Source organism: Crinia signifera, chromosome 4 (genome assembly GCF_055691185.1).
Source record: "Crinia signifera chromosome 4, ASM5569118v1, whole genome shotgun sequence".
Taxonomy (NCBI): domain Eukaryota; kingdom Metazoa; phylum Chordata; class Amphibia; order Anura; family Myobatrachidae; genus Crinia; species Crinia signifera.
The window spans coordinates 198,933,246-198,958,762 of record NC_139220.1 but is presented as its reverse complement, the minus strand read 5'-3'; the positions used below and the strand labels follow the sequence as shown (position 1 = coordinate 198,958,762).

General features: G+C 44.1%; 1 protein-coding gene across 1 annotated transcript; it reads left to right on the top strand.

Moving 5' to 3' along the window:
• The first annotated feature begins 6,215 nt into the window (after window positions 1-6,215).
• On the top strand, window positions 6,216-23,588 carry KIN (Kin17 DNA and RNA binding protein). The gene is made up of 13 exons (XM_083183391.1): window positions 6,216-6,419; window positions 8,139-8,233; window positions 8,359-8,402; window positions 10,348-10,470; window positions 10,689-10,870; window positions 15,406-15,454; window positions 15,666-15,723; window positions 15,825-15,945; window positions 16,164-16,214; window positions 16,849-16,917; window positions 19,011-19,110; window positions 22,518-22,618; window positions 23,298-23,588. The coding sequence occupies exons 1-13, from the start codon at window positions 6,276-6,278 to the stop codon at window positions 23,358-23,360; spliced, it is 1,200 nt and encodes a 399-aa protein (XP_083039517.1). The 5' UTR covers window positions 6,216-6,275; the 3' UTR covers window positions 23,361-23,588.
• Window positions 23,589-25,517: the final 1,929 nt, after the last annotated feature.

Sequence of the window (25,517 nt, the reverse complement as noted above, 5' to 3'; positions counted from 1 at the left end):
ACAACTGTAGCGACTGCATAACTTGCAGATCCCTAAATACCGGCTCTTCTTTCACTCACCCACATAGTGGGAAAAAGATTTGCATCAAACATCGGTTACACTGCCGTATGGACCACATAATTTATATTCTCATATACCCGTGTGGGCTTTATTACGTCGGTTTGACAAAGAGAAGCTTCCGCGAGAGAATGGCGAATCATCGCACCTCGATCCGAGCAGCACTGGAGTCTAGAGTATCAGACAAGCCGGTGGCTAAACATTTCCTGGCAAAGGGACACAGTGTGGCTACCCTCCGTTGCATGATTATTGATTTCGTCCCCAAACCGATCAGAGGAGGCGATAGATATTTGATGCTCAAGAAAAAGGAACCAAGGTGGATCTTCGATCTAGACACAATATCGCCTCGAGGACTTAATGAGTACAATCCTCTGTCGATCTTTTTGAGATAAAGCTTGAGGTGTCAACATAGATGTCAATTCCCTTTTTCCCGTTTTTTTAGTTTTATAATGAATTTTTCCATTGTTTCAGTTTGGATTTTTTTTACTTTTTTGAAGCTAGGATGGTTGTCTCTAGACTGTTCTTCTTTTTCCTGGTTTCTGGTCTCTTTTTGTTCTTTTTACTATCTTAATTTGTATTGTACATGTATGTGTGTATTGAGATATACTCAAAATGCTATGGTGACATGTAACCCTTGAGTTTAGTACAACAGTTTAACATAAGCTGTAAATTGTTGCCCATTGGCTGTCGGGCATATAATCCCGTGATAAACTATACATAGCAAGAATATCCAATGATAATTGTTGTATGTGCTTGCTTATCTACACAAGCAATTCTCCTGGCACTTTACATTATTCTAAATAACAAAACTAAAAAATAGAAAAAAAAATCCAATTTTTTTTATGTTAATGCATGTATTATTTGTATTGTATATAGGTATGCCACTAGGCTGTCAATAATCTGATTGACAGCATCAGTGTTTTTTCATAATATATTATTGGTGCTTTTACACCACTGGTTTAGTTTATTGCAAAAAGTTTTGGGGTCAACAATAGTGCTGCCGTCCGGGCTGACCTTTGTACTATCCCTAACCCTATGCATGGCATCAGTGGAACATGGTCCCGGGTGCATGCCAGTAGTAAATGACTTACAGTGATTCTTCCAGGTTAACTAACAGTATTTTCAATCAACTATTTATCATAACATACTATGCTTTGTACAGCATGTAGTTCAACATAATATTTTCATCCACATATGCATTTTTAGATTTCCAGTTGTTCCGATACAACTGGAATGCAGTGGAATGCATAATGCGCTTCCTGTGTGACGCACTTCCGGTACGAGCGGAATGCAAACTAAGATATAACATCTAAATTCACCCCATAACATACTGGGTGATACCCAGCATGATTCACACCCTTTGTTCGCTTTTTAGTATCTTCTGTGCTAGCTAGTTCAGCCGTTTCTCCGGACATTCGGAGACGGCTGAAACGCACAGTATGGAACGCATGACGCGTTTCCGGTCTAGTAAACTTCCTGGTCGGACGCTTGCACCGCAATGAGCGGTTTACACAGGTTTGCTAACCCACTGTACACTTATGATTGCTTTAGATGCTGTCCGGATTTTATACATTTATTCTATTATATGTAACATCTTTGTCTATACTGGTTGGTAACATGCATAGAGTTTGGGCTGTCTGGCAGTGGGTGATGAGATCACTTCCTCCAGACAGGTATAAAGGTTGGCCCGGTGAAGCAGTACAGGTGTATCCTCTCCTGAGGATGGATGCCACGTTGGTTGTCTGATGGAAATTTGTTTTGGCTGCAGTATATCCTGATGATGGTCCGGTTTGGACCGAAACGTTACGTCGGTATGTCAGCATTTACCTACCTTATGGAATAAAAACCGTTTGAAATTTTACCAAAGTGGTGAGTGCTCTTTTCCTCCAATATATATATATATAGATATATATATACTAGGTGATTCATCGCGCCCTACGGGCGCTCTTCACACCGTTTTAAGGGGCTCCGCCCCCTTAACCAGGGAAAGTAGTTATTGCGTGAAATATGTTTTGTGCAGGAGGGGCGGGTGGGGAAATACTGGTGGTGTAGAAGTTGTGGGTGTTTAGTGGTGGTGGGAGATGGGAGCGGGTGGTGCGTGACTGGGACAGCTGGGTTTGTGGGATGGGTGGTGACAGGGATGGGGGGTTCTGGGCGGGAACTTGCTCGGGGATATACCTGGGCGGGGTAGGTGTTTAGCGGCGGCGGGAGCTGGGTTTTTTCGGGGAATTTCTCTGGACACAGTTGTTTAGTGGTGGCGGGAGAGGGGTGTGTGGTGACAGGGACGGGGGGTTCTGGGCGGGGACTTGCTCAGTAATATACCTGGGCGGGGTAGGTGTTTAGCGGTGGTGGGAGCTGGGTTTGTGCCGGGACTTTCTCCGGACACAGTTGTTTAGTGGTGGCGGGATAGGGGTGTGGGGTGGGTGGTGACAGGGACGGGGGGATCTGGACGGGGACTTGCTCAGTGATATACCTGGGCGGGGTAGGTGTTTAGCGGTGGTGGGAGCTGTGTTTGTGCTGGGACTTTCTCTGGACACAGTTGTTTAGTGGTGGCGGGAGAGGGGTGTGTGGTGACAGGGACGGGGGGTTCTGTGCGGGGACTTGCTCAGTGATATACCTGGGTGTGGTAGGTGTTTAGCGGCAGTGGGAAATGGAGCGGGGTGGGGGATGACTGGGACAGTCGGGTCTGGGTGGGGACTTGTTTCGGACACACACACATACCTGGCCGGGTCAGCTTTTAAGCGGCAGCGGGGTGGATGGTGACAGGGACGGTTGGTTTTGGGCGGGGACTTGTCACCAAGCCCGAAGCGTGGCGAGCGCAGGGAGCCCCGCGAGGGGACGCGTATAACTTCACAGGTATACGCGTCCCCTCGCCACGCTTCGGGCTCAGTGGCTCACTGCGCTCGCCACACTTTATATTCTCGACTCCACGCCGACGTGGATAGTAGGGGTATGAAAAGGTCGGAGGACGCGCACCGCTGCCCCTCGCGGGCTCGCTGCGCTCGCCACGCTTCGGATTGGGGTCAATCGTGGGGTGACGCTCACAATGGGGTTGGTTAACTTTTTAACCATGACGGGGCCATATACAATGTGAAATGGGTCATATTGGCCCATTTCACATTGTTTGCTATGTAAAATGGACTTAATCAAGTCCATCTCATCTTGTGCCATTATAATGGCACAAGACCGACGCGATGCTCCCGATTTTAATGTTAAAAATATTTTAACATTGAAGCCTATGGCAAAATCGCGTCCATCGCGTCGGTCGCGTCGCGGGCCATGTTAATGCCCGCGACCGGTTAATGGACCTGATTTCAAAGGAAATCGGGTCCATAGCGTCCATCGTGTACCTTAACTTTAAGGTACACGATGGACAAGATTGTGGCCGTTCTAGGAAACAAGTACCAGAAATGCTGCCTTCCGAACTTCCAACTCTGCCTGATGTTCTAAGATATGGACTTCTGCTAAGAGAGCAGAGTGGAGAGAATGTCAGAAATTACCCAGCAGCCATTCTTGCAAAGATTATTTATCCAAAACTGCTTGAACAGTGGGAGCGAGCAAACAGTTGTTTTGTGGTGCCAATTTTAAATTCAAGAGTCACAGTCCTGAAGAAGATAGAAGAGAACTGGGAAAAGGTCAAAAACATATCACTTGGCACAGGAAAACTGAAAGTGAAAGAGACTTTAATAGCAACGCAAAATATCAGAAATAAGAAAGTTTGTTGAAGAGCCAATGCAAGTTCCAAAGTGGCCATGTCATGGACAGTCCATAGAGAGGTGTGTGAAACAAGTAACAGAGGCTTCTGGCAAAGTGTATTCTCATGAGAAACGAGAAGGATTCATTAGAGGCCAGGAAGCAAGCAGAAGAATGATGTCTAGTAATGAATCGAAGCAAGATTTGTTGAATATTGTTGGTTGAAGCTTTTTACATTTTTTACAGTGTGTTTTCAGTGTTTCAGAATAAAGACAAAATATAAATAAAATTGTTTGAGTTCATTAAACCACTTTTTGAGCAAATTTTCCTGGAGTTTATATTAAGTTATCCCTTTTTTCGGAAATTTCAATACAAATTAAAATCAAGCACAAATTTACCAAGGTAAATCTTGATGAATAAGGAAAGATCTTTTAAATTAGGATATTACACATCAAAAGGCACATTTTTGGACCCTCTCATTCACAAGAATCACAAATTTTTATTTTTGCCCTCCAAATTGAAAAGCCCTACTGGGTATGTTTCTATATTGTATTGTTTGCCATCATAATCATATGTAATTAACTAGTTAATTGAAAAGAAAGGTGTTTTACCAAGACCAGAGCATCTTGTAATGGAATGGGCACTTATGCCCCCATTTGGCGGGATGTAGCAAGCAATTGCGGTATATCCCACCGCACATCGCATTGATACTGATCACATATGTACTCAGATATGTGATTAGTATTGCAAAGGGCAGCTCTTGTGATAAGAGCTGCCCTTTCCAAAGCAGATGGCAGGGGGTGAGCGGGTCATCGCGGCTCTCCCCCTCCTTCTGTACCTGGCAGCCTCTTGCTCACATACCTCCCAACATGACCCTCCCCAGGAGGGACACAATGCTCTATTTCTGGACTTTCCTCTTAATTAATGATGGCCATCATCTGTTTTAAACAGGGTAATTGAAAAGAAACGTGTTTCAACAGAGGTGATGGTAATCATACATTAAGAGAGAAGTCTATAAACAGAGCATTGTGTCCCCCCTGGAGAGGGTCATGTTGGTAGGCATGTGCTCAGACTGCTGCAGGGACTGCTGGGCTCCTCCTCCCTGCACCTGGAAGGTTTTAGGGAGGAGGTGGTCACTGGTCCAGCATGGGCACAGCCTGGGGCGGCAGGAGTTGGTGCAGGGCAGCAGGGGTCACAAAAAGAAGCACACTATGTGGTTACGCCCGGTGTAAACCCCTCCCCCCCCCAAGCAATACCCCTATGGCGGGACCTGAAAATGTTGTAAAACCCCGATAGTAGGGTTTTTGGTACTTGTGGTTTATCACGGCTCCCACGATGGCCATCGTATGCGAAAAAATCGCATGCGATCGCATACGATCGCATACGATTTTTCTCTGAAAAGCATCCAAATGCATTGGAATTAGTATGAAACATGTTCAATGGCCCCCAAATGGCATTTTTGAGGCTGTACCACCCCCACTATCAACGCGAACCCGAAGTGTGGCGAACGCAGCGAGCCCGCGAGGGAGGCGGTACGCGTCCTACGACCTTTTCATACCCCCACTATCCACGTCGGCGTGGAGTTGAGAATAGAAAGTGTGGCGAGCGCAGCGAGCCCGAAGCGTGGCGAGCGCAGCGAGCCCCGCGAGTGGACGCGGATACCTTCAGAGGTATCCGCGTCCCCTCACGGGCTTCACAGGTGTCCACGTCCGCTCGCCTCGCTGCGCTCGCCACACTTTCTATTCTCAACTCCACGCCGACGTGGATAGCGGGGGTATGAAAAGGTCGTAGGACACGTACCGCTGCGCTCGCCACGCTTCAGGTTCGCGATGATAGTGGGGGTGGTACAGCCTCAAAAATGCCATTTGTGGGCCATTGAACATGTTTAATACTAATTCCAATGCATTTGGATGCTTTTCAGTGAAAAAATTGATTGCATACGATTTTGACAAAAAACGGCAAAATCTGTAAAAATCGCATCGCATCGCATGCCACTATATATGGCATGCGATGGCATGCGATGGGAGCCGTGATAATCCACAAGTACCGGGTTTTTACCTACATTCCACCCATGTGACTAAAACAGGCATGTGGCTCATGGTTGTAGTATTCTATTCTCATAAGGTGTCATCCTCTGAGGGAGGGCACAGCATGTAAGTATCATTTGTTTTAAATGTTGTAAGTATGCCTGAGTAATAATAATTTATGAGTGTCCCTATTTAAATGGATACTGGCACTGTATAGGCATAATGCATGGGACTCACAGATCAGTTCCTATGGAGTTGTCTTCTCAATATGTGAGTGCAATTAAGCATCTTTTCAAACTGATCCCAAATTAATAATAAAATTGCAGATGCCTGTACAAATTATATACTGACACATTAAAGCCTAATTTATATTACCCGTTACAATTATGGCTGTCCGACCAGTATGGCAAGCGCTGCACATGAATGACGTTCTTCTGGTTTGCCCGCGTCCCTGCGTGATGACGCATGTGAGCGGCCTCTTCCGCCAGTTCCTGCTGCATGCGCCGGTTGTTGTTGTTTCTGTCCGCCATGGGGAAGTCTGATTTTCTGAGTCCGAAGGCAATCGCCAACCGCATCAAATCCAAGGGGCTTCAGAAACTGCGCTGGTACTGCCAGATGTGCCAGAAGCAGTGCCGGGACGAGGTGAGCTAGAGGAGGACCGCTACAACTTGTCACCTTCGCGCTCGTACTTGCAGCTCCACAGCTTTGGCAGGCCCGCAGTTACCTGCTTCATCCGGGGAGGGCTTCACAGAGAAGACATGGGGCAGTGTAACGATCTATATGGATGGGACGTTTTGCTGTATTTGTAATGCTGGAATAACCTGCTCACTATCATTATTGTATAACTAATAAGTAATAGCAGACTAGGTCCTACCTTATGTATCCTGTTTTATAAACTATGTCACTTACCAAGCACTCCTGCCAGAGCCACCATTACCTTCTGCGCATCATTGTACACAGTGTTGCTGGGTAATATGTTGGCACTTCATACATAAACTAGGTACCAGCCTGTCAAAACTGCTTAGAGTCTGGACTCTGTCAATCTCCCTTGCATGTATATGTGTGTGTATGCCAAAACGGAGCTCTGTCAGGTGCCTCATAATGGCTGCAGGTGCACATAGAGGTGAGGCGCAGCATTAGATGTTTATTTTATAGGATGGGTATAAAGTTCAGAATATGGGACCCCTATCCACATGGATATTTAATGTGAATAGTAACCTGTGGCAAGCTAAGCTAGCCTCCATGCCCAAATCCTGATGAGTGGGAGAATACAGCTTGGCCCTCGTTAGTGATGACTTCCATCGGCCCGAGGAAGTTGCAGATGACATGCAGTGTGTACAGAGTAGACGCTAGTTTGATTTTGTTGTTCTGACCCGTTTGAATTGGCAAAATAATAAAACCTATCTAGTTTGTATTCAGCGTAAATATCCAATAGTGAAGCTTTGTGTTTTTGATAAAGTTTCTTTATCAAGTTTCTTGATGAATGTTATATGATGTGACTAGTTTATTATAAAATGGTCACTGAATTCCTATTCTGGGACAGTTACTATTGTCCGTCATAGACTGTGTTTGCAGATTAGTATGGCAACTGGTGTGTATAATACATTTTGATATTTATGTTGCCATTTGTGTAAAGTATAATACTTAATGTTAAGGCCCCCATACACTAGGCAATTTGTCTGGAAGTTGGGCTCTTTCCTGTGATTGCTGTGATCAATCACAGAAATTAGCCCAAATTGCAAGTGAATGACAGCAGTCCGATATAATGCGTGGTCCCGTACGCATTGCTCTGGAGTCTATAAGTCCCACCAGCTGCACAGTCTCTTCAATTATTAGCCGGGTAGGCTTGCTTGGGATCACGTGTGATCTACCACATTCAAAAGGATCGCAAGGTCCCGGGCGGCTTAAGGGGGGATTGTGGACGACTTCTCAGAGAGAAGTCACTCTAATGTATAGGGGGTCTTATATGTTCCCCTTACTGTATCTTTATGTGATTTCTCACACACTGTTCTGAAGAACAAGCGGTGAGTCAGTGCTGATGACCATATTCTCGCTGCCCTATACACAAATATTAACTTATGCAGTTTTAAATAAGCAACCAATATTGCTTTAGTCCAGCTGCTCCACCCCCTTGCCAGAAAGCCCCATTTTCTGCCTACTAGCTCTTGAAGACCACCATGCAGGTAGTGGGCAGCATATGAGTGGTATAGGGTGGGACAGAGAGTTTACAGAAGAGGAGCTCTTCCTACATGTCAGTTGGCATCAACCGCAGTCAAGATCTTGGAATAACCGTTGTGCGCAGTGAGTGGGTAAAGAAATGACAGACCTTTTGATATGGGTTTTTTTTCCTTTAACTTTTAGAATGGTTTCAAATGTCACTGCATGTCAGAGTCCCACCAGAGACAGCTGCTGTTGGCTTCTGAGAATCCACAGCAGTTCATGGATTATTTTTCTGAGTGAGTATCCAGTGTGAGAACAGAGTTGATAACTGGGTGCTTTATACAGACCATTCACCTGAGTATGGTCTCAAATCTGCTTATTCTCATTCCATGTAAAATTTAGTTTTTTTTTTTTTCTTTAGTGAATTTCGCACTGAGTTTCTGGAGCTCCTGAGAAGACGGTTTGGTAAGTAAAACGAAAGTTTTCTCAAAGTTTTATAGTTTTTACATGTAAAAAGATAATTTGATCCAATCTGTGTTTAAGTCGTGGGGGGGGTGGTGGTGGTATTAAAGCTCAGACAGATATAACTGTAAGAGATGAAGAGCCTCTGCATTACATTTTACAGTTGTGTTTAAAAAACAACAGTTAGGAGTTGATTAGTGGGCACGTCCTCTTTCTCAATATTCTCTCTTTAGTGTGTATGGTGCGATTTTGGCTCTCCATTTTTACTAGATAGCAAGTTAGTCAAAATCGCACTGTGTTTGTCTGCATTCCATCCCAATGTGTGGCCCCCGTATTGTCGGAATCGAAAGTTGAAATAGACGGTTTACATAGTCCATTTCTACTAGATTAAAAGGAGCTTAATGCAGCATGGCCCCCGCAACCTCCCCAAAGGCCCCCCACTGCGCCCAAGGAGGATGGCAACATTTACAAAACATGAAATAAATGACTATAGTATGCTATATGGTATGCTAATTCTGGATATAGAAAAATCTACATGTTTATTCTTCATATATTTGTACATGGGAAAAACAAACCAAGTCCAACAGAGCACTGGACTTATACAAAAAATACAATCTGGAACCCTGTTTATCAGTATAGGCTAATTCTAAATATAGGAGTCTGGACACAAGTACTTAAAAATTGCATTACATAAGCTTTGTTGGTACTTGTGTATTATCAGGGTGCCCATTATGTTGTTTACGTAGTGGTGTATTGAGAATACCAATACAGCACTATGCTGGCTACGTAAGTGGCTCTGGAGCCCTAAAAATACACAATGCTTACTATCCCCACTATCCACGTCATACCCCCAGTATCTGCGTCGGCATGGAGTTGATTTTATAAAGTGTGGCTAGCGGACGCTTCGGGCTCGCTGCGCTCTCCACGCCAACGTGGATAGTGGGGGTAAAATGATTGGTCTATACCATGGGTCCTCAAACTGCGGCCCTCCAGATGTTGTGAAACTACAAATCCCAGCATGCCTTGCCACAGTTTTGCTATAAGGGAGTGTTAAAACTGTGGCAAGGCATGCTGGGATATGTAGTTTCACAACATCTGGAGGGCCGCAGTTTGAGGACTCATGGTCTATACTTACCCTCCTCCGTCGCGCGCACTGCGTTTATCCCCGCTGACTCACGCTGGGATCCACAGTGACTCCCCGGCAGTCGCATTCAGTACCCCTGCTCCGGCACTCGCCACAGACGCTGTACGCAATTAGCATAGTGCAGCTGGGGGAGCAGGGAAACCATGTGATGCGCCTCCAGCGGCACTACGCTGAAATACGTACAGCGTCTGCTGCGAGTGCTTGAGCAGGGGGACTGAATGCGTCTGCAGGGGAGTCACTGTGGATTGCGGGGAGTCAGCGGGGATTGACGTGGTGCTCGGCCCGTAAGAGGGTAAGTATAAACCACACCACCCGGCTACCTCCTGTATTATCATGGCGCCGGCTATGGTGACAACGTAGCTTAGCCTACATTGAAAACGTAGCATAGCCGGGTACACAAGTACCGCTTTGTTTTCTCATTACTGGACAAAAACATTTTTCTAATTTCTATTAAATTGACTTTGTATATGTACTGTAAACGGGCATTCACATGGGATGATTTCAGACCATTTCTAAGTTATCTGACTAGATCGCTAAGAAATGGAGCACTGTTCGCTCCGTGTGTATGCCCTGCAGTGATGGCGATGTGCAGTACTAAGCGTCGCTGTCGGGGCACGATTACGCATTGCGGGTGCACCGTGATGTGTGCTGATTGATCACGCTTAAGCCCACCACGGAGAACATGGTGCCACGTCTAATGCTTCTTATATTTTAGTGTGATTATTGAATAGTGATAAGAAAAACTGTGATTCACAATATATGTTTGTTTACTGTTGTTTCTTTTTGTGTGTGTGTCCCCCGAAGGAACTAAGCGAGTGCACAATAACATTGTCTACAATGAGTACATCAGTCACAGAGAACACATCCATATGAACGCGACACAGTGGGAGACACTAACAGACTTTACAAAGTGGCTGGGCAGAGAAGGTAAAGTACTTGCACTGCTCCTGGTCTCGTATTGGCATATGGACTAGTTTTGGATGAAATGTGTAGTCTTTTTTTTCCCATTCCATGTGGAGTTTCTTTGCATTAATCCATCCACAACCTCTTTGGTCCACTTAGAAGTGTGGATCTTCTCTGCTTTTGGTGTTTTGCATTGCTTCAAATTGAGCTGTATAATAAAGATTACTTTTATGTTCCCTTAGGTATGTGTAAAGTGGATGAAACCCCAAAAGGCTGGTATGTTCAGTACATCGACCGCGATCCAGAAACCATCCAGAGGCAGCAGGAACAAGAGAAAAAGAAGAAGCAAGATCTTGATGATGAGGAGAGGACTCTAAAATTTATTGAGGAGCAAGTTAAAAGGGGCAAAGGTGAAAAAGAACAGGTGTGTTTACTCCAGCAAACAAACTCTTACATTGGTGTAGCTTCAAATTCACTCAACTACAATCTTCTGATATAACTTAAGGCCCATACACACTTGACGATTTTCAGCTGAAAATCGCCAGAGATCCCCGACTAGCGATGATGCGCGCTCCCGCATCATCGCTACCGAGGTGGGCAGTCTGCTGGTTTTACCAGCACATCTAGCGATGATGGCTGGTTTTTTAGCCATCATCGCTAAATGTGTACGGCAGCTGGGCTGAAAGATGACAGACTTTCAGCCCAGCTGACCGCCCGCTCCCTCCCCCTGCTCATACTCACCCCTCCTCGCTCCCACGCTGTCCGGGTCACACGCTGCAGACCTGCAGGCAGCACATCCTCCTCTCCCCCTCCCGGCTACACAGCACGCTGGAGCGCCCCGCCCCCAGCCGAACGCCCCGCCCCCAACTCACTGGCTGCATCCTCCCGTGCTCCACAGTGTGTACTGTGTATGCACACACAGTCGCTGACCACCAATGTTTAAAGGGAGTAATATATACATTGCTGGCACAGGCCAGCAATGTATATATTACTGGCACCAGTGGGCACCAATGTTATTAACAAACCATTAATATATGCATTGCTGGCACATGCCAGCAATGTATATATTGATGGCACCACTGGCCACCAATAATGTTTATAATGCAGTAATATATACATTGCTGGCACATGCCAGCAATGTATATATTACTGGCACCACTGGGCACCAATGTTATTAATAAGCCAGTAATATATACATTGCTGGCACAGACCAGCAATGTATATATTATTGGTACCACTGGGCACCAATGATTATGTATTAGCTAGTAATATATACATTGCTGGCACAGGCCAGGGAGACGCTGCTCAGTTCAGGGGGGGGGGTCGTGGCGGCGAGTGGGACCGACGGCGGGGGAGGCAGCAGGGACCCCACCAAGCTCCGTTGCCACAGGGCGCACAAGCGTCTCATGCGCGCACACCCCTGGTGGTAGCCGGCCACTGGTGGGGGCTGGCGATAGAATCGCCATCCCCTGCAAAGATGTGGCCGGCTACATCTGTATATTCAGGGCCGTCTTAATGCAAGGGCTTGATGGGCAGTGGCCCTAGGGCCCCATAATCCTAGGGGCCCAAGTTCCAGTGGCGGACTGTGTCGGGGGGCAAGATGGCATGTGCCCCCCGAGCCAGTACACTATCCGTCACCATCACCGAGCCACCCTCACGCTGCCGTCACCCACAATCCGTCACTATCACCCACTGCCCATCACCCTCACGCTGCTGTCACCCACTATCCATCACTATTCACCCACTGCCCGTCACCCCCACGCTGCTGTCACCCACTGCCCATCAACCTCATCCATCACCCTTATGCTGCTGTCACCCACTATCCATTACTATCACTCACTGCTCATCACCCTCACACTGATGTCGCCACCCACTATCTATCACCCACTGCCCATCGCCTAATGGTGTGTGGCATATTGTGTAATGGGTATTATAGTATGTGGTATAATGTGTAATGGGCATTATGGTGTGTTTTGTCCCCTGTCCCACAAAGCCATCCCTTAAACTTTTTGCAGACCAGCAATGTATATGTTTCTCCCTACGTGCACGGCTACAAATGAATTGTTTACCCTGCACACGGGCGGGATTTTGCCCAGTCAGGGCGGCACGGGGTGGAGTTTTACTGATTGCTGGGCTTCGAATATACGCAGCCCAGCAATCAGTTCTGAATCAGGCACCAAGAACAGGAATGCACTGATTAAAATGATCGCTGCTCCCACCCTTGGAATTCAAACCCAGCCCATTATGTAAATAGCCTTTTATTGGAAAGATTTTCAGCAAAGTCTTTCGCCTCCTGAAAATCTCTTGCTCTTTGAGGAAAACAGTCCAGTGTGTACGCACTACTTTGGTGACCGATATATCTTTCAAAGATTTTGTCAAAGTCTTTTGAAATGAAAGTCTACTAGTGTGTATGGGCCTTTAAATTACAAAGGATTAACTGTTCCAGGTATCTGGCATTCTTCTTTTCAAAGTATATATTAAAATTGTGTTTCAGCCCCCAGCATGAGTTAAAATAAATAGTGTCTAAGGCCCTTCTGTTTTCCTGATGCTTCTTACTCATTTCACATGATTGAATTATTGACATGGTCGTACTATAATTTTCCGCAACGCCGTACTATGTTATTTTGCTCCCATTCCCCACTTGACCCTTTTCAGTCTGGCTTTTTACCTCTCCTCTGCACTAAAACTGCCCTCATGAACATCTGCAACACCTTCCATGCTGCCAAATCCAAGATCCACTATTCTCTGCTTATTGTCCTTGACGTCTCTGCTTCTTTTGACACTGTGGACCACTATCTCCTCTTAGGGGGATATTCAATCTTCAGGTCACGGCAGGCGAGCTTGCTCGCCCGTTGTGACCCAGTCCCGTTCTCGGTCAGCTCGACCGAGAACACGCAGGCGGGATTCAATGTCCCGCCTGCAGCGGGGCGAGAAGGGGGCGTGGCCGCGAGTTGCAAACGGGAAGTGACGAGATGCAGCCGGCATCTCGTCACTTCCCGGCTGTTCTCGGCAGAACGAGCCCGACAGCTAGAGATGTCAGGCTCGTTCTGCCAGGAAACCCTGTTCAATGCTGTCGGGGAAGACAGCATTGAATAGGGCCCGTCGAGCATCTCCCCCACGGGAGATGCTCGACGGAGATTGAATATCCCCCTTAATGTTTCTTCACTCCATTGGTTTGTGTAGTACTACCCTCTCCTTGCTGTCCTCATACCTCCTTCATTGCTCCTTCTGTCTCCTCTCATGACTCCAACTCCCCTGCACTTCCTCCTACAGTAGGTGTCCCCGCAAGGTTCTGTTCTTGGACCTCTCCATTTCTCTCTGTACATTCTCTTTAGGTGCGCTCATTCACTTATTTAATTCCAAATCTCTAAGCTGATGATACTCAAATCTACCTTTCCACCACTGACCTCTCCCACTCTCTCCTCACTTGTTTCTCCGGCTGTCTCTCTATCTCTTCTTGGAAGTCCCAGCACTTAAACTTTAACATGTCTAAGGTGAAAATTTACTAAAGCTTCTAAAAATGAAAAGATTCTGTCTATCATTTTCTAGGATGCAATAGAGAAATGATAGACCGAATCTCCACTAGTCTATCCTCAGTGCTGCTTCCTGGCTCATTTTCCTCTCCAAACATCCTACGTGCACCTCCCTTCTTTTCCAAGACCTACACTGGCTGCCCCTTCCTCTACAGAATCCAACTCCAGCTGACCTTATCTGCTTTTATACTCTTACCCAACCTATTTGCTCCACCAATGCATTCCACCTCTCCTGCCAACTGGTTACGTCCTCCCACTGTTGCCTCTTAGTACCATGGTTCTTCCTGCCTCTGGAATTCTATATCTCTATAACTGACTCTTTACCTCTCTACAAAACCTCAAACCGGCCTCAAGAGTCACTTCTTCATCAACATGTCTCATCCCAACCCTCTCCTCCATGCTCATTTTTACCCCATCGGTGTCACCCCTGTCTGTCTGCCCCTCCACATTAGATTGTAAGATCTCTGCCCTGATGTGCTTTTACTTCTTACTTGGACTATCTTCTACGCCATACACTATAAGAGGCACCTAACCCTTGGTTTCTGTGACCCTGATGATTATTTCAGTGTCCGGTCCCTTAATGTTTGTATACCAGGTGCTTGTCCTACATTTTCTTATAAGTTGCTCTTTTATTGTTTTGGTCATTTGTTTATATACTTTAACCCTATGCGGTCCAATGTAGAGTCAAATTCGACAGGGCTGGTGCTATTTTATGGTCCAACGTCGAGCTGAGGTCGACACCATAATCGCTGTGATTACATGCTATTTCAGTAAGCTGTCACTTATGTGAACTTCTTGGACCGCTAGAAACCTTTTTGTGAGCATTTCTTTCTACGGATCAGGGACTGATACAGAAGGGGTGATCACGCTCTCTCTCTCCCACGTGTCCGGGATAGACGGATCCCAACCCTGTTGGTGCCCTACTTTGTGCACTGAGCACAGGGGCCGCTATCAGCTTTCACACCAAGGGGACATCCGGCCGAGGGTAATACAGATGCCGGGTGCTGACAGTCTGACAGTTATATCCCGCCACTCAGTGAGAGCCGGGGAGCAGATGGGGAGGGGCAGCTGATGTAGGCAGGGGGCGGTCGGGCAGGAGGGCAAATGCTCAGACCTTGTTGGCACAGATGGCTGCGGGGTGAAGGCACCTGTCCCATGTACCAGTCACTGACCCCATGGTTGATCTCCGCAGCTGTCCGCCCCGTCCCTTCCTGTTCCTTGGGATCCGTCCCAGTATGGCTGTTGCCTGTGGGTCAGTGACTGAGCGCTGTGCATCAGCAACAGGGTCCATTCTGCCTTTGATATTCAGTACTGTCTATTACTGTTTTTTTTATTAATTGTGCCACAAAGGGTTAAGTGCTGTTGAACCTCTATGCTGCTATATAAATAATTTATTCTAATATGTATGCATGTTTCTAATTTACAGGACACTCCTGTCTACACAGAATTAAGCAGAGAAAATGAGGAAGAGAAAGGTATGATTTCTATGCAGCCTATGTACATACCTAATTACTTCATACTTGCTATGAATGAATACAGAAAAGAAGTGGCTCATGCATGCTTGCCTGCTGTCATCAGGTTTAGTCATGATGTCCAAGAAATATATTAAAGGAATACACCCTGTGTGTCATGACATGTATTGTAAACATAAACTGATTATTTCCTCACTTTTTTTGTTCTCTGTAGTTGCATTTAATTTGGGCAAAGGTGCAAGTACATCAATGCCAACTTCATCAAAGTCCAGGTGAGGTCTTGCAGATGCTGGGTCCAGGACTGCGTGTATTGCAATGCGATGTATGTGGCATGCTGATTTACACTCCATTCTAATCTTTCCTTCTCCACTAGTTCACTTGCTCCCAATGCACTAAAGTCTGCTGCCATGTCCGGGCCAGTAAAGAGGAAGGATCCCACTCAGAGCCAAACCAAAGAGAAGAAGAAGAAGTCAGCACTTGATGAAATAATGGAGGTGGGACTTGGTTTGTTTCCATCCTTTTACATGGCTAAAGTGACAGACTGTTCCAATCTATTATGTAGGCAAAAATATTTGTTGGTCTAAGTAAAAAAAAAAAGCTATAAAAATGGTAGTAGATTATAGATGTTTAGAAGTCAAAAATTGATTCCTTTTATTTTGTTCATGATTTGTCTGAAATAAATCCAGAACAGCTTTTACTTTTGTTTTGTTAGATGGAGGCGCATAAAAAGAAAACGGAGCGCACAGACTATTGGCTGCAGCCTGTGAGTAAGCGTATTCACTACTACACTATTCAGGATTTGAAGTGCTATATAGGGTCTGGTTTAGTAAATGCTGCCCAACCGAATGCCCAACCCCCCATGCACCTGAATCCTGTCGCTAGCATGGGAGGGGATATGGTCGCGAACACATCCACCAGCATGCAGCTGAAAGGAAGAGAAAGCATTTGATGGTTGCTGACCATCAAATGATTTCTTCAGCCTTCTCTCTGAAAAGTAAGTCCATACTTTAGAGATGACCTCAGATTGCCGAATTGGGGGTGGGCACGAACGTCGTGTGAATCCAGCCACCGGTCCCAAGCAGGCATCGCCACGCCTGCATTCTCAATGGGAACGCCCATAAAAACACTTGACGTTTCCCTGCTCCAGCCCCCTTCCCTCCCCTCACATTGCGAACACCTTGGCGAGTGTGATGCTCACCGAAGGCGTTCGCGAATGCGCAAAGGGTAAAAGCTCTGTATATGTGTTCTCTAAAGCCATACGTATTAATATCCAGCCAGAACTGCGCTTAGCTTCTAAAATGTATCTGATGCCCATTGATTCAGACATCTAATGACAACACTGCTAGTAACATGAATTGCAATTACTTGCCTATTATAATATTGTTTTTTATATGTAGGAGATTGTTGTTAAAATTATAACGAAGAAGTTGGGGGAAAAATATTTCAAGAAAAAAGCTGTGATAAAGGTAATTATCGCTGACTAGATTTTTTTATTGTATTAGTGAGTATTCTGTAAATTGCCAATAGTTTAGTATAGTGAGGAAAGATGGAGAATACAAAGAGTAACTTGGTACTTTGAAAACTTAAGTAACTGTATTCATGTATAATGATAAATATACATGCCTAGATGCAAAATGGTGCTATAGATTGTAATAGATCAGCGTTCGCCAACCCGTCGCTCGCCGGGTGATTTCCAGTAGCTCGGCATGTTTCAGGGCTGTCAGTGACCTCCTGCCGCATAGCGGTTCCTTGCTTGGCGGCAGGAGGTCAAAAAGGGACTTAATGCCGCGTTTCTCTACCTGACTTTGCGGCAGTGACCTCCTGCCGCGTAGTGCATCCTCGCTTGGCGGCAGGAGGTCAGAAAGTGACTTCATGTCGCGTTCCTCACTTGTCGGAAGTGACCTCCTGACGTCCCCAGTGTATAGAATTCGCGCAACATGCCGCACTTTCTTATCGACGCCACAGCCCTGCTCAACTCCTGCGTTAGGTAAAAATCTTTTTTTAAACTGTGTGTGCGCAATACATTAGGGGTGACTCCAGCCTGCATTCTACTTTCACTGCTTGAGGTATAATGGGCATCATGTGTGTGGCATATGTTTAATGAGTCATTAAACATATGCCACACAAATGATGCCCATTAAACATATGCCCCACACCTTAATGCTCATTAATTAATAATCATCAAGGTGTGTGGGGCATATGCCACACACATGATGCCACACACATGTTGCCCATTATACAAATGCCCCACACCTTGATGCTCATTAATAATGAGCTTCACGCTGTGGGGCATTTGTATAATGGGCATCATGTGTGTGGCATCATGTGTGTGGCATATGTATAATGGAGTATCATGCTGTGGGGCATTTGTATAACGGAGAATCACGTTGTTGGGCATATGTATAATGGGCATCGTGTCTGTGTGGCATATGTATAATGGAGCATCACGCTGTGGGGCATTTGTATAATGGAGCTTCACGGTGTGTGTCATATGTATAATGGAGCATCACGGTGTGTGTCATATGTATAATGCAGCATCACGGTATGGGACATATAGATAATGGTGCATCACAGAGTGTGGGGCATATGTATAATGGAGTATCACGCTGTGGGGCATTTGTATAACGGAGTATCACGTTGTTAAGCATATGTATAATGGGCATCGTGTGCGTGTGGCATATGTATAATGGAGCATCACGCTGTGGGGCATTTGTATAATGGAGCCTCACATTGTGGCATATGTATAATGGAGCATCACGGTGTGGGGCATATGTATAATGGGCATCACGGTGTGGCATATGTATAATGGAGTATCACGGTGTGGGGCATTTGTATAATGGAGCATCACGGTGCGGGGCATATTTATAATGGGTATCACGGACTGCACTATTTGGGTCATGTGTATCTGGCACTGCACTATTGAGGGCATATGTGTTTCACATCCCCATTTTCCATGGCCGCACCCCATGTGGCTACAGCTCTTAGAGAGCTGACCATGCCCCCATAGCGGAAAAAATTGGGGGATGTAGCCTCGCAGGAGTTCCACGGTAGTAGCTGAACCCTCTAATTTTTGGCACGTGCCTTCGGCATGCGCAGATGTCTCTTCTCCTCTGCCTCCAGTATTGGGAGGTATGTTTGTGACATATTGGACATTGCAGTGTGTGGCACATTGTGTCTGGGGCATTGCAGTGTGTGGCATAATGTGTCAGGGGCATTACGGTTTGTGGCATTATGTGTAAAGGGCATTTTTTTGGATATTATGCAGATTTTTTAATTTTTTTTACTTTAGTAGCTCTTCAGGCGGTTTATTTTGTCGCAAGTAGCTCCCGACCCAAAAAAGGTTGGAGACCACTGTAATAGATGTTCTATGACATATCACATGAGGTTGAAGTGGAGATGGTCTTTTAAACTGCTGAAGACGAATCAGCTGGGTCAGATAGATAAAAGGATGGTAGACTGTATTTTACCTCATTCAGGTCTGTCTTGGGCAGCTACTAGTATACAGATAAAAACATTTGTATGGTATACAAAAATCAATCCCATGTAACTTTTGTTGTAGGAAGTCATTGACCGATACACAGCAATTGTGAAACTTGTTGATTCAGGTGACAAATTGAAGTTGGATCAGACGCATCTAGAAACTGTTATTCCAGCACCAGGTAAGGCTATTTCTATAGTATGTGATTCATACCCACCAACATGACCCATTACGTTAGGTACAAAATGCTCTGCTTCTGGAATTCTTCCTTAATTTAGGTTTGCGTTCACCTTTGCTGGAACACCATTATCATCACTGAACTAGTTCACCACAGGTGAATGCAATTATTAATTAAGAAACATTAGGTACAAAATGCTGAAACAGTGCATTTTGTACCTAATGGAATGGGTCATGTTGGAGGGTATGGTGATTGTTTGGAGGTGTTTTATACAAAGGACACTCTTAGTGCTGTGGTGTCACATGCTCAGGGATGCCTGTTTGATCGTTTGTACATTTGAGGAAATGACCAGGAAAAAAAAAGAAATGCAAAGTTTAAACCAGGTAAATTATAGACCGCTCAGGCTTACATCCATTGTGTGTAAAATATAAGAAGGAATAATAAGAGATTGTATCCAAAATTTCTTCAAACAGGAGAAAGTGATAAGTAAGGCTCAGCATGGGTTCGTTAAATAAAGATCATGTCCAACTAATTTAATTAGTTTCTATGAGGAAGTCAGTAGGGGGCTGGATTTTGGAAAATCTGTTGCTGTGATACTGCTTTGTTTCGCTAAAGCTTTTGACACATTGCCTCATAAAAGGTCATTAATGAAACTAGATAATTTAGGGTTAGGAGATAATGGGGCAAGAGGTAACGAGGTAAATGCAAGGGTGATAAGGAGAGATAAACATCCAGCTAATCAGCTCCTTACTGACTTTTTTCAAATACAGGCTGTAACATGGCAGTAAGCAGGTGAACTGGTTGCACAATCGGGGACAGAGAGTGGTGGAAAATGGCATACATTCCAGCTGGGGCAAGGTTCAATATTGGGATCCACCTTGTTTAATATATTCATTAATGATATTGTATACCAGAATCCTGGTTTTATGTGCGAAAATGTTCTGTTAGTGTGTTAGACATGTTTGTTGGTTGTATGTGATTGTGTTTTTACTTGTACCTGTTACATCATAGTGCTCATTTCAGAATCCCTCTGTTTTTTACTAATCGTGTTGTTCTGTGCCCCCATCCCAAAGAAACATAGAATTTGATGGCAGATAAGAACCACTTGGCCCATCTAGTCTGCCCCTTTTTTTAAACATGTTACCTCAAACCATATTTGATGCTTATTTTTTGTAAGGATATCAATATGCTTATCCCAAGCATGTTTAAATTGTACTACTGTATTTGCGTCTACCACCTCTGATGGTAGGCTATTCCACTTATCTACTACTCTTTCTGTGAAAAAATTCTTCCTCACATTTTCCTGAATCTTTCTCCCTCTAGTTTCAGTGCATGTTCTCGTGTTTTGTTGCTCCTCTTCCTGTGAAGAATGTCTCCCACCTGCACCTTGTTAAAACCCTTGATATATTTGAAAGTTTCTATCATGTCCCCCATTTCCCTTCTCTGCTCTAAAGTATACATATTAAGATCTTTTAGTCTTTCCTGGTACGTTTTGTGATGTAGGCCATGCACCACTTTAGTTGCTCTTCTTTGTACAGTCTCTAATGTATTTATATCCTTCTGGAGATATGGCCTCCAGAACTGAACACAATACTCTAGGTGAGGTCGTACCTATGACCTATACAGTGGCATTATTACTTCTTTCTTTCTACTGCTGATACCTCTCCCTATGCAACCAAGCATCTGACTTGCCTTCTTCATTGCTTTGTTACGTTGCCTACCTGCTTTTAAGTCCCCTGAAATAGTGACACCTAGATCCCTCTCTTCCTCAGTAGTTTCCATTATAGTGCCATTTATACTATATTGAGTCTTTGGATTTCTGAGACCCAAGTGCATGATTTTGCATTTGTTGGCATTAAACTGTAGTTGCCATTCTCTTGACCATTTCTCTAATCTACCTAGATCCTCAATCATTTGTTTTACCCCTCCTGGTGTGTCTACCCTATTGCATACCTTTGTGTCATCTGCAATAAGGCACATTTTACCCTCAATTCCATTTGCTATATCACCAATAAAGATATTAAAAAGCACCGGTCCAAGTACAGATCCCTGGGGTACTCCACTTGTAACCTTTCCCTCCTTTGACTGTACTCCGTTTACTACAACGCTCTGTTTTCTGTCCTGCAACCACACTCTTATCCATTCAACTATCTTAGAATCCAATCCCAAGCTTTCAAGTTTATTTAACAGTCTGCGATGTGGGACAGTGTCAAAAGCTTTACTAAAGTCTATATAAGCTACATCTACAGCCCCACCTTGATCTATTACTTTAGTCACCCAGTCAAAAAAGTGAATAAGATTTGTTTGACATGATCTTCCCCCAGTAAACCCATGCTGTTTTGGATCCTGTAAATTGCTGGTTTTGAGATATTCTACAACTCTTTGTTTTAAGAGTGTTTCCATCAATTTCCCTACTACTCACTGGTCGATAGTTGCTTACCTCTTCCTTGCTTCCACTTTTGTGCAGTGGGACTACATTCGCGGTTTTCCAGTCCTCTGGGATTACTCCAGTAGCTAGTGACTGGTTGAATAATTCTGTTATTGGTTTTACCAGCTCCCCTTTAAGCTCTTTTAGTATCCTTGGATGTATCCCATCTGGCCCCATTGATTTATCCACTTTCAGTTTTGAGAGTTCTGTGAGGACTTTCTCCTCTGTAAATGTACTTGTCTCTCCCTCAGTTTTCTGACTATACTTGCAACTTAACTGTGGCCCCTTCCCCTCTCTTTCAGCAGTGAATACTGAGCAGAAATAATTATTAATATTATCTGCTATTACATTGTCCCCCTCAAGAAAACTTCCACTCTGTCTTCAGTCTAATTATTCCACTTTTTGTTTTTCTCCTTTCACTTATATACCTAAAAAAAGTTTTCCCCCCTTTACCCACTGACTGGGCCATTTTCTCTTCAGCCTGTGCTTTTGCACATCTGATTACCTTCTTAGCCTCCTTCTGTCTAACAAGATACACCTCTTTGTCCTCATTCTTCTGCCTCTGCTTAAATTTCTTAAAGGCCAACTTTTTTGCTTTCACAATACTTGCTACTTCTTTTGCAAACCACAACGGCTTTCTTTTTCTTGTGTTTTTCCTAACTCTTTTGACACAAAGTTCTGTTGCTTTTAAAATTGCACTTTTTAATTTTTCCCACTTATCCTGCACTCCTTCCAAGTTCCTCCACTCTGCCAAAGAATCCCTTACAGAGTTTCCCATCTCTACAAAATCAGCCTTCCTAAAATCTGCCTTCCTAAAATCTAACACCTTTTGTTTTTGTGTGCGATGAGTCAGTCTCTGTCCTTATTTTGAACCATACTGCTTGGTGGTCACTGGATCCCAGATTTTCACCCACATTTATGTCAGATATTCTGTCACCAAGAAACGTAAAGAATTTTGTGTAACTATTTTTTTATTTACCAGGGAAGAAAATTCTGGTTTTAAATGGACAGAACAAAGGAACCTTTGGCATCCTGGATTGTATAAACGAGAAAAGGTTTTCTGCTACAATAATAATTGACTCAGTAAGTATAAAACATATTCGCCCCGGTGGCTGTAAATATAATTTTTAATGAAAATCCATTAACCAAAAAAAAAAAAAAAGTCTGATAGTACTTTTTACACAAGAATTGTCTATTTGTAAGGATCTGGTTATAGGTTACAAGACTTCTCTTGTCTGGAGTGAAGGGCTATTCTGTGTATGATCACAATCCGATGATGCTACTTCAGCAAATTGTAACTGTGTCCAGTCAGAACATAGAATTTTCACATGTACAACTGAGATCAAGTTCACTTCAGACATAACCAAGCTCCTTTTGTCATTCACAAATCTACACTGTGCCATACTACTTCTGCTGGTGTTGTCCACATACCATAGAATCCTTTTGGTCAGATCTGCTTGTGGTCATATTTACATTAAGGGTGTGAATATTTATTATATTCAGCATTGTCCTTTCAACTAAATATCACTGACATGACCGTATTCATGTTATACTATACAAGGGTGACCCAGACGTACATTAGAATAAGTTCTCTTAATAGTACAGATGTAATTTTCTTCAATATACAGATTCCTGTTTGAGAAAATGAGAACCGAGAACAGTCGCACATGAGTCCGGATCTGTAACAGTATCCTATATTGTATAGTGAAATTTCACATTTCCAGGTTACTTTGTAATGTTTTTTGATTGGTCTTCTTTCCAGGGTCCATTGAAAGGTCAGAAGGTGGAAGGTCTCCCTTATGAGGATTTCTCCAAGGTGGCATGATCACAGCGCCCATGAATTATCTGCTGGAAAGATACAAAACTCTACTGTGTCAGGGTTTTCATGGACTCTAAATGTTTATATTTATCTCACTGAGGAGGATTCACTGCAAGTCCCAGCTTGGATATTTCTACAGTTTGTATTAAAATCTATTCCTTTCCCAAATAATGGAAGTGACATTATTATTTTTTGTTTGTTTCTGGATACCCTATAATAAAATAGTTTTATACAAAATAGTCTGTAAAAAAAAAAAAATTACATTTCAGGGTTTTCCAGTCACTGAGTGAAATTCTTTCCTACTGTTTTACAAGCAGTCTTCTCTATGCTTACAAATTTAATAGGTACCACAGCGATACAAACTCTTTTTTTTACATGACAGTGGGTTAACGGTCAATGTTTCGGTCTATAGCAAGACCTTTGTCAAGACCCCCTCTCCTGCCTCCATCAGTGTGCACATCAATCACAATGATGGAGGCAGGAGAGGGGGTATTAACAAAGGTCTTGCTATAGACCAAAATGTTGACCGTTAACCCACTGTCATGTAAAAAAAGAGTTTGTATCGCTGTGGTATGTAGTAAATTTGCAAGCATAGAGAAGCCCGGTGTATCAATATCTGTATTTGTGGGAGTACCTACTTCGTGGGCCTTCTGGACTGTGGTGTGTGTGGTGTGTGTGTTTCCCTTAGCTCATAAACAGACGTGTACTTCATTTCATCCAGAGTGACATGCTTATTGCCCACTACTACTACTATGCACCATTTTACAACTGGTAATAATAAATGTTGGGTTTTGGCTAAAAAAGTACAGTATGAAGAACCTGTTCAGGAATGTACAATTGTATCAAAAGTACAACATAACCTCTAGTTTGGGAAGCCCATACATCCTCAATGGTTTAAGGCACATGTTCTCAAACTCTGTCCTCAGGACCCCAAGCAGTGCATGTTTTGCAGATCTCCTCACAGAATCACAAGTGAAATAATTAGCTCCACCTGTGGATCTTTTTTTAAATGTGTCAATGTGTAATGAATGTACTTATCGGGTGACCTGAAAATCATGAACTGTGTGGGGTTCTAAGGACAGAGTTTGAGAATCCCTGTCTTAGGGCAATCATCATAGTCATTAAATTGCCACAACCCATCGCTGGTGTCTCTCTGAAACACTGCCATCTGTTGGCAGTGAGTAAAACTACATCTCTTACTCACACATTTATTATTTATTTATTAACAGTTTCTTATATAGTGCTCACATATTCCACAGCGCTTTACAGAGAATAGTTGAACATTCACATCAGTACCTGCCCCAGTGGAGCTTACACTCTATATTCCCTACCACATGTACACGCACACACATTCATTTTAGGGTTAATTTTGTTGGAAGCCAAATAACCTACCAGTATATTTTTGGACTGTGGGAGGAAACCAGAGTACCCAGAGGAATCCCACCCAAATACGGCCAGAATATATACAAACTTTGTTAGGGCCATGGTGGGAGTTGAACCCATGACCTCAGAGCTGTGAGGCATTATACCATCCATACATCCTGACACATGCACAAACAAAGGCAATCACAAGTTAGCAGACTAGCTTGTGAGCAGGCTTACTTAGAGATGGGCAACTCGGCTCTTTTCTGTGAGCGGCTCTTAACAGATCAGCTCACAGAAAAGATCTGGTTCTTCTAAACGGCTCACTGTCAGCTATCTGGCAATGCACGGACATCCTCGAGTCCCTAATGTTCACTTTAAATCAGGGCTGGGCAACACCGGCCCTCCAGATGTTAATGAACTACACATCCCAGGATGCTTTGCATTAGTTTTGCTATGTGGCCATGCTGAAACTGATGCAAGGCATGCTGGGATGTGTAGTTCATTAACATCTGGAGGGCCGGTGTTGCCCAGCCCTGCTTTAAATAAAACTCCAAAAAATTCCAACTGGAGTTTTTTCTTCTTTCACCACTGTGGGACACTTTTTTAAGGTTGGACCCTTGGTTGATATTGTGGGATAACTGCCCGAAGAGGCTATCTGAATTTATCCAGGCAGTCCCCTGGTAACCCGCAGCAACAGGATACCACAACATCATTTATTGATATGCACTAAAACTATTGCAAAACGGTACGCACATTATTTATATTATATTTCATGGAAGATCCACCTACTACGCTATA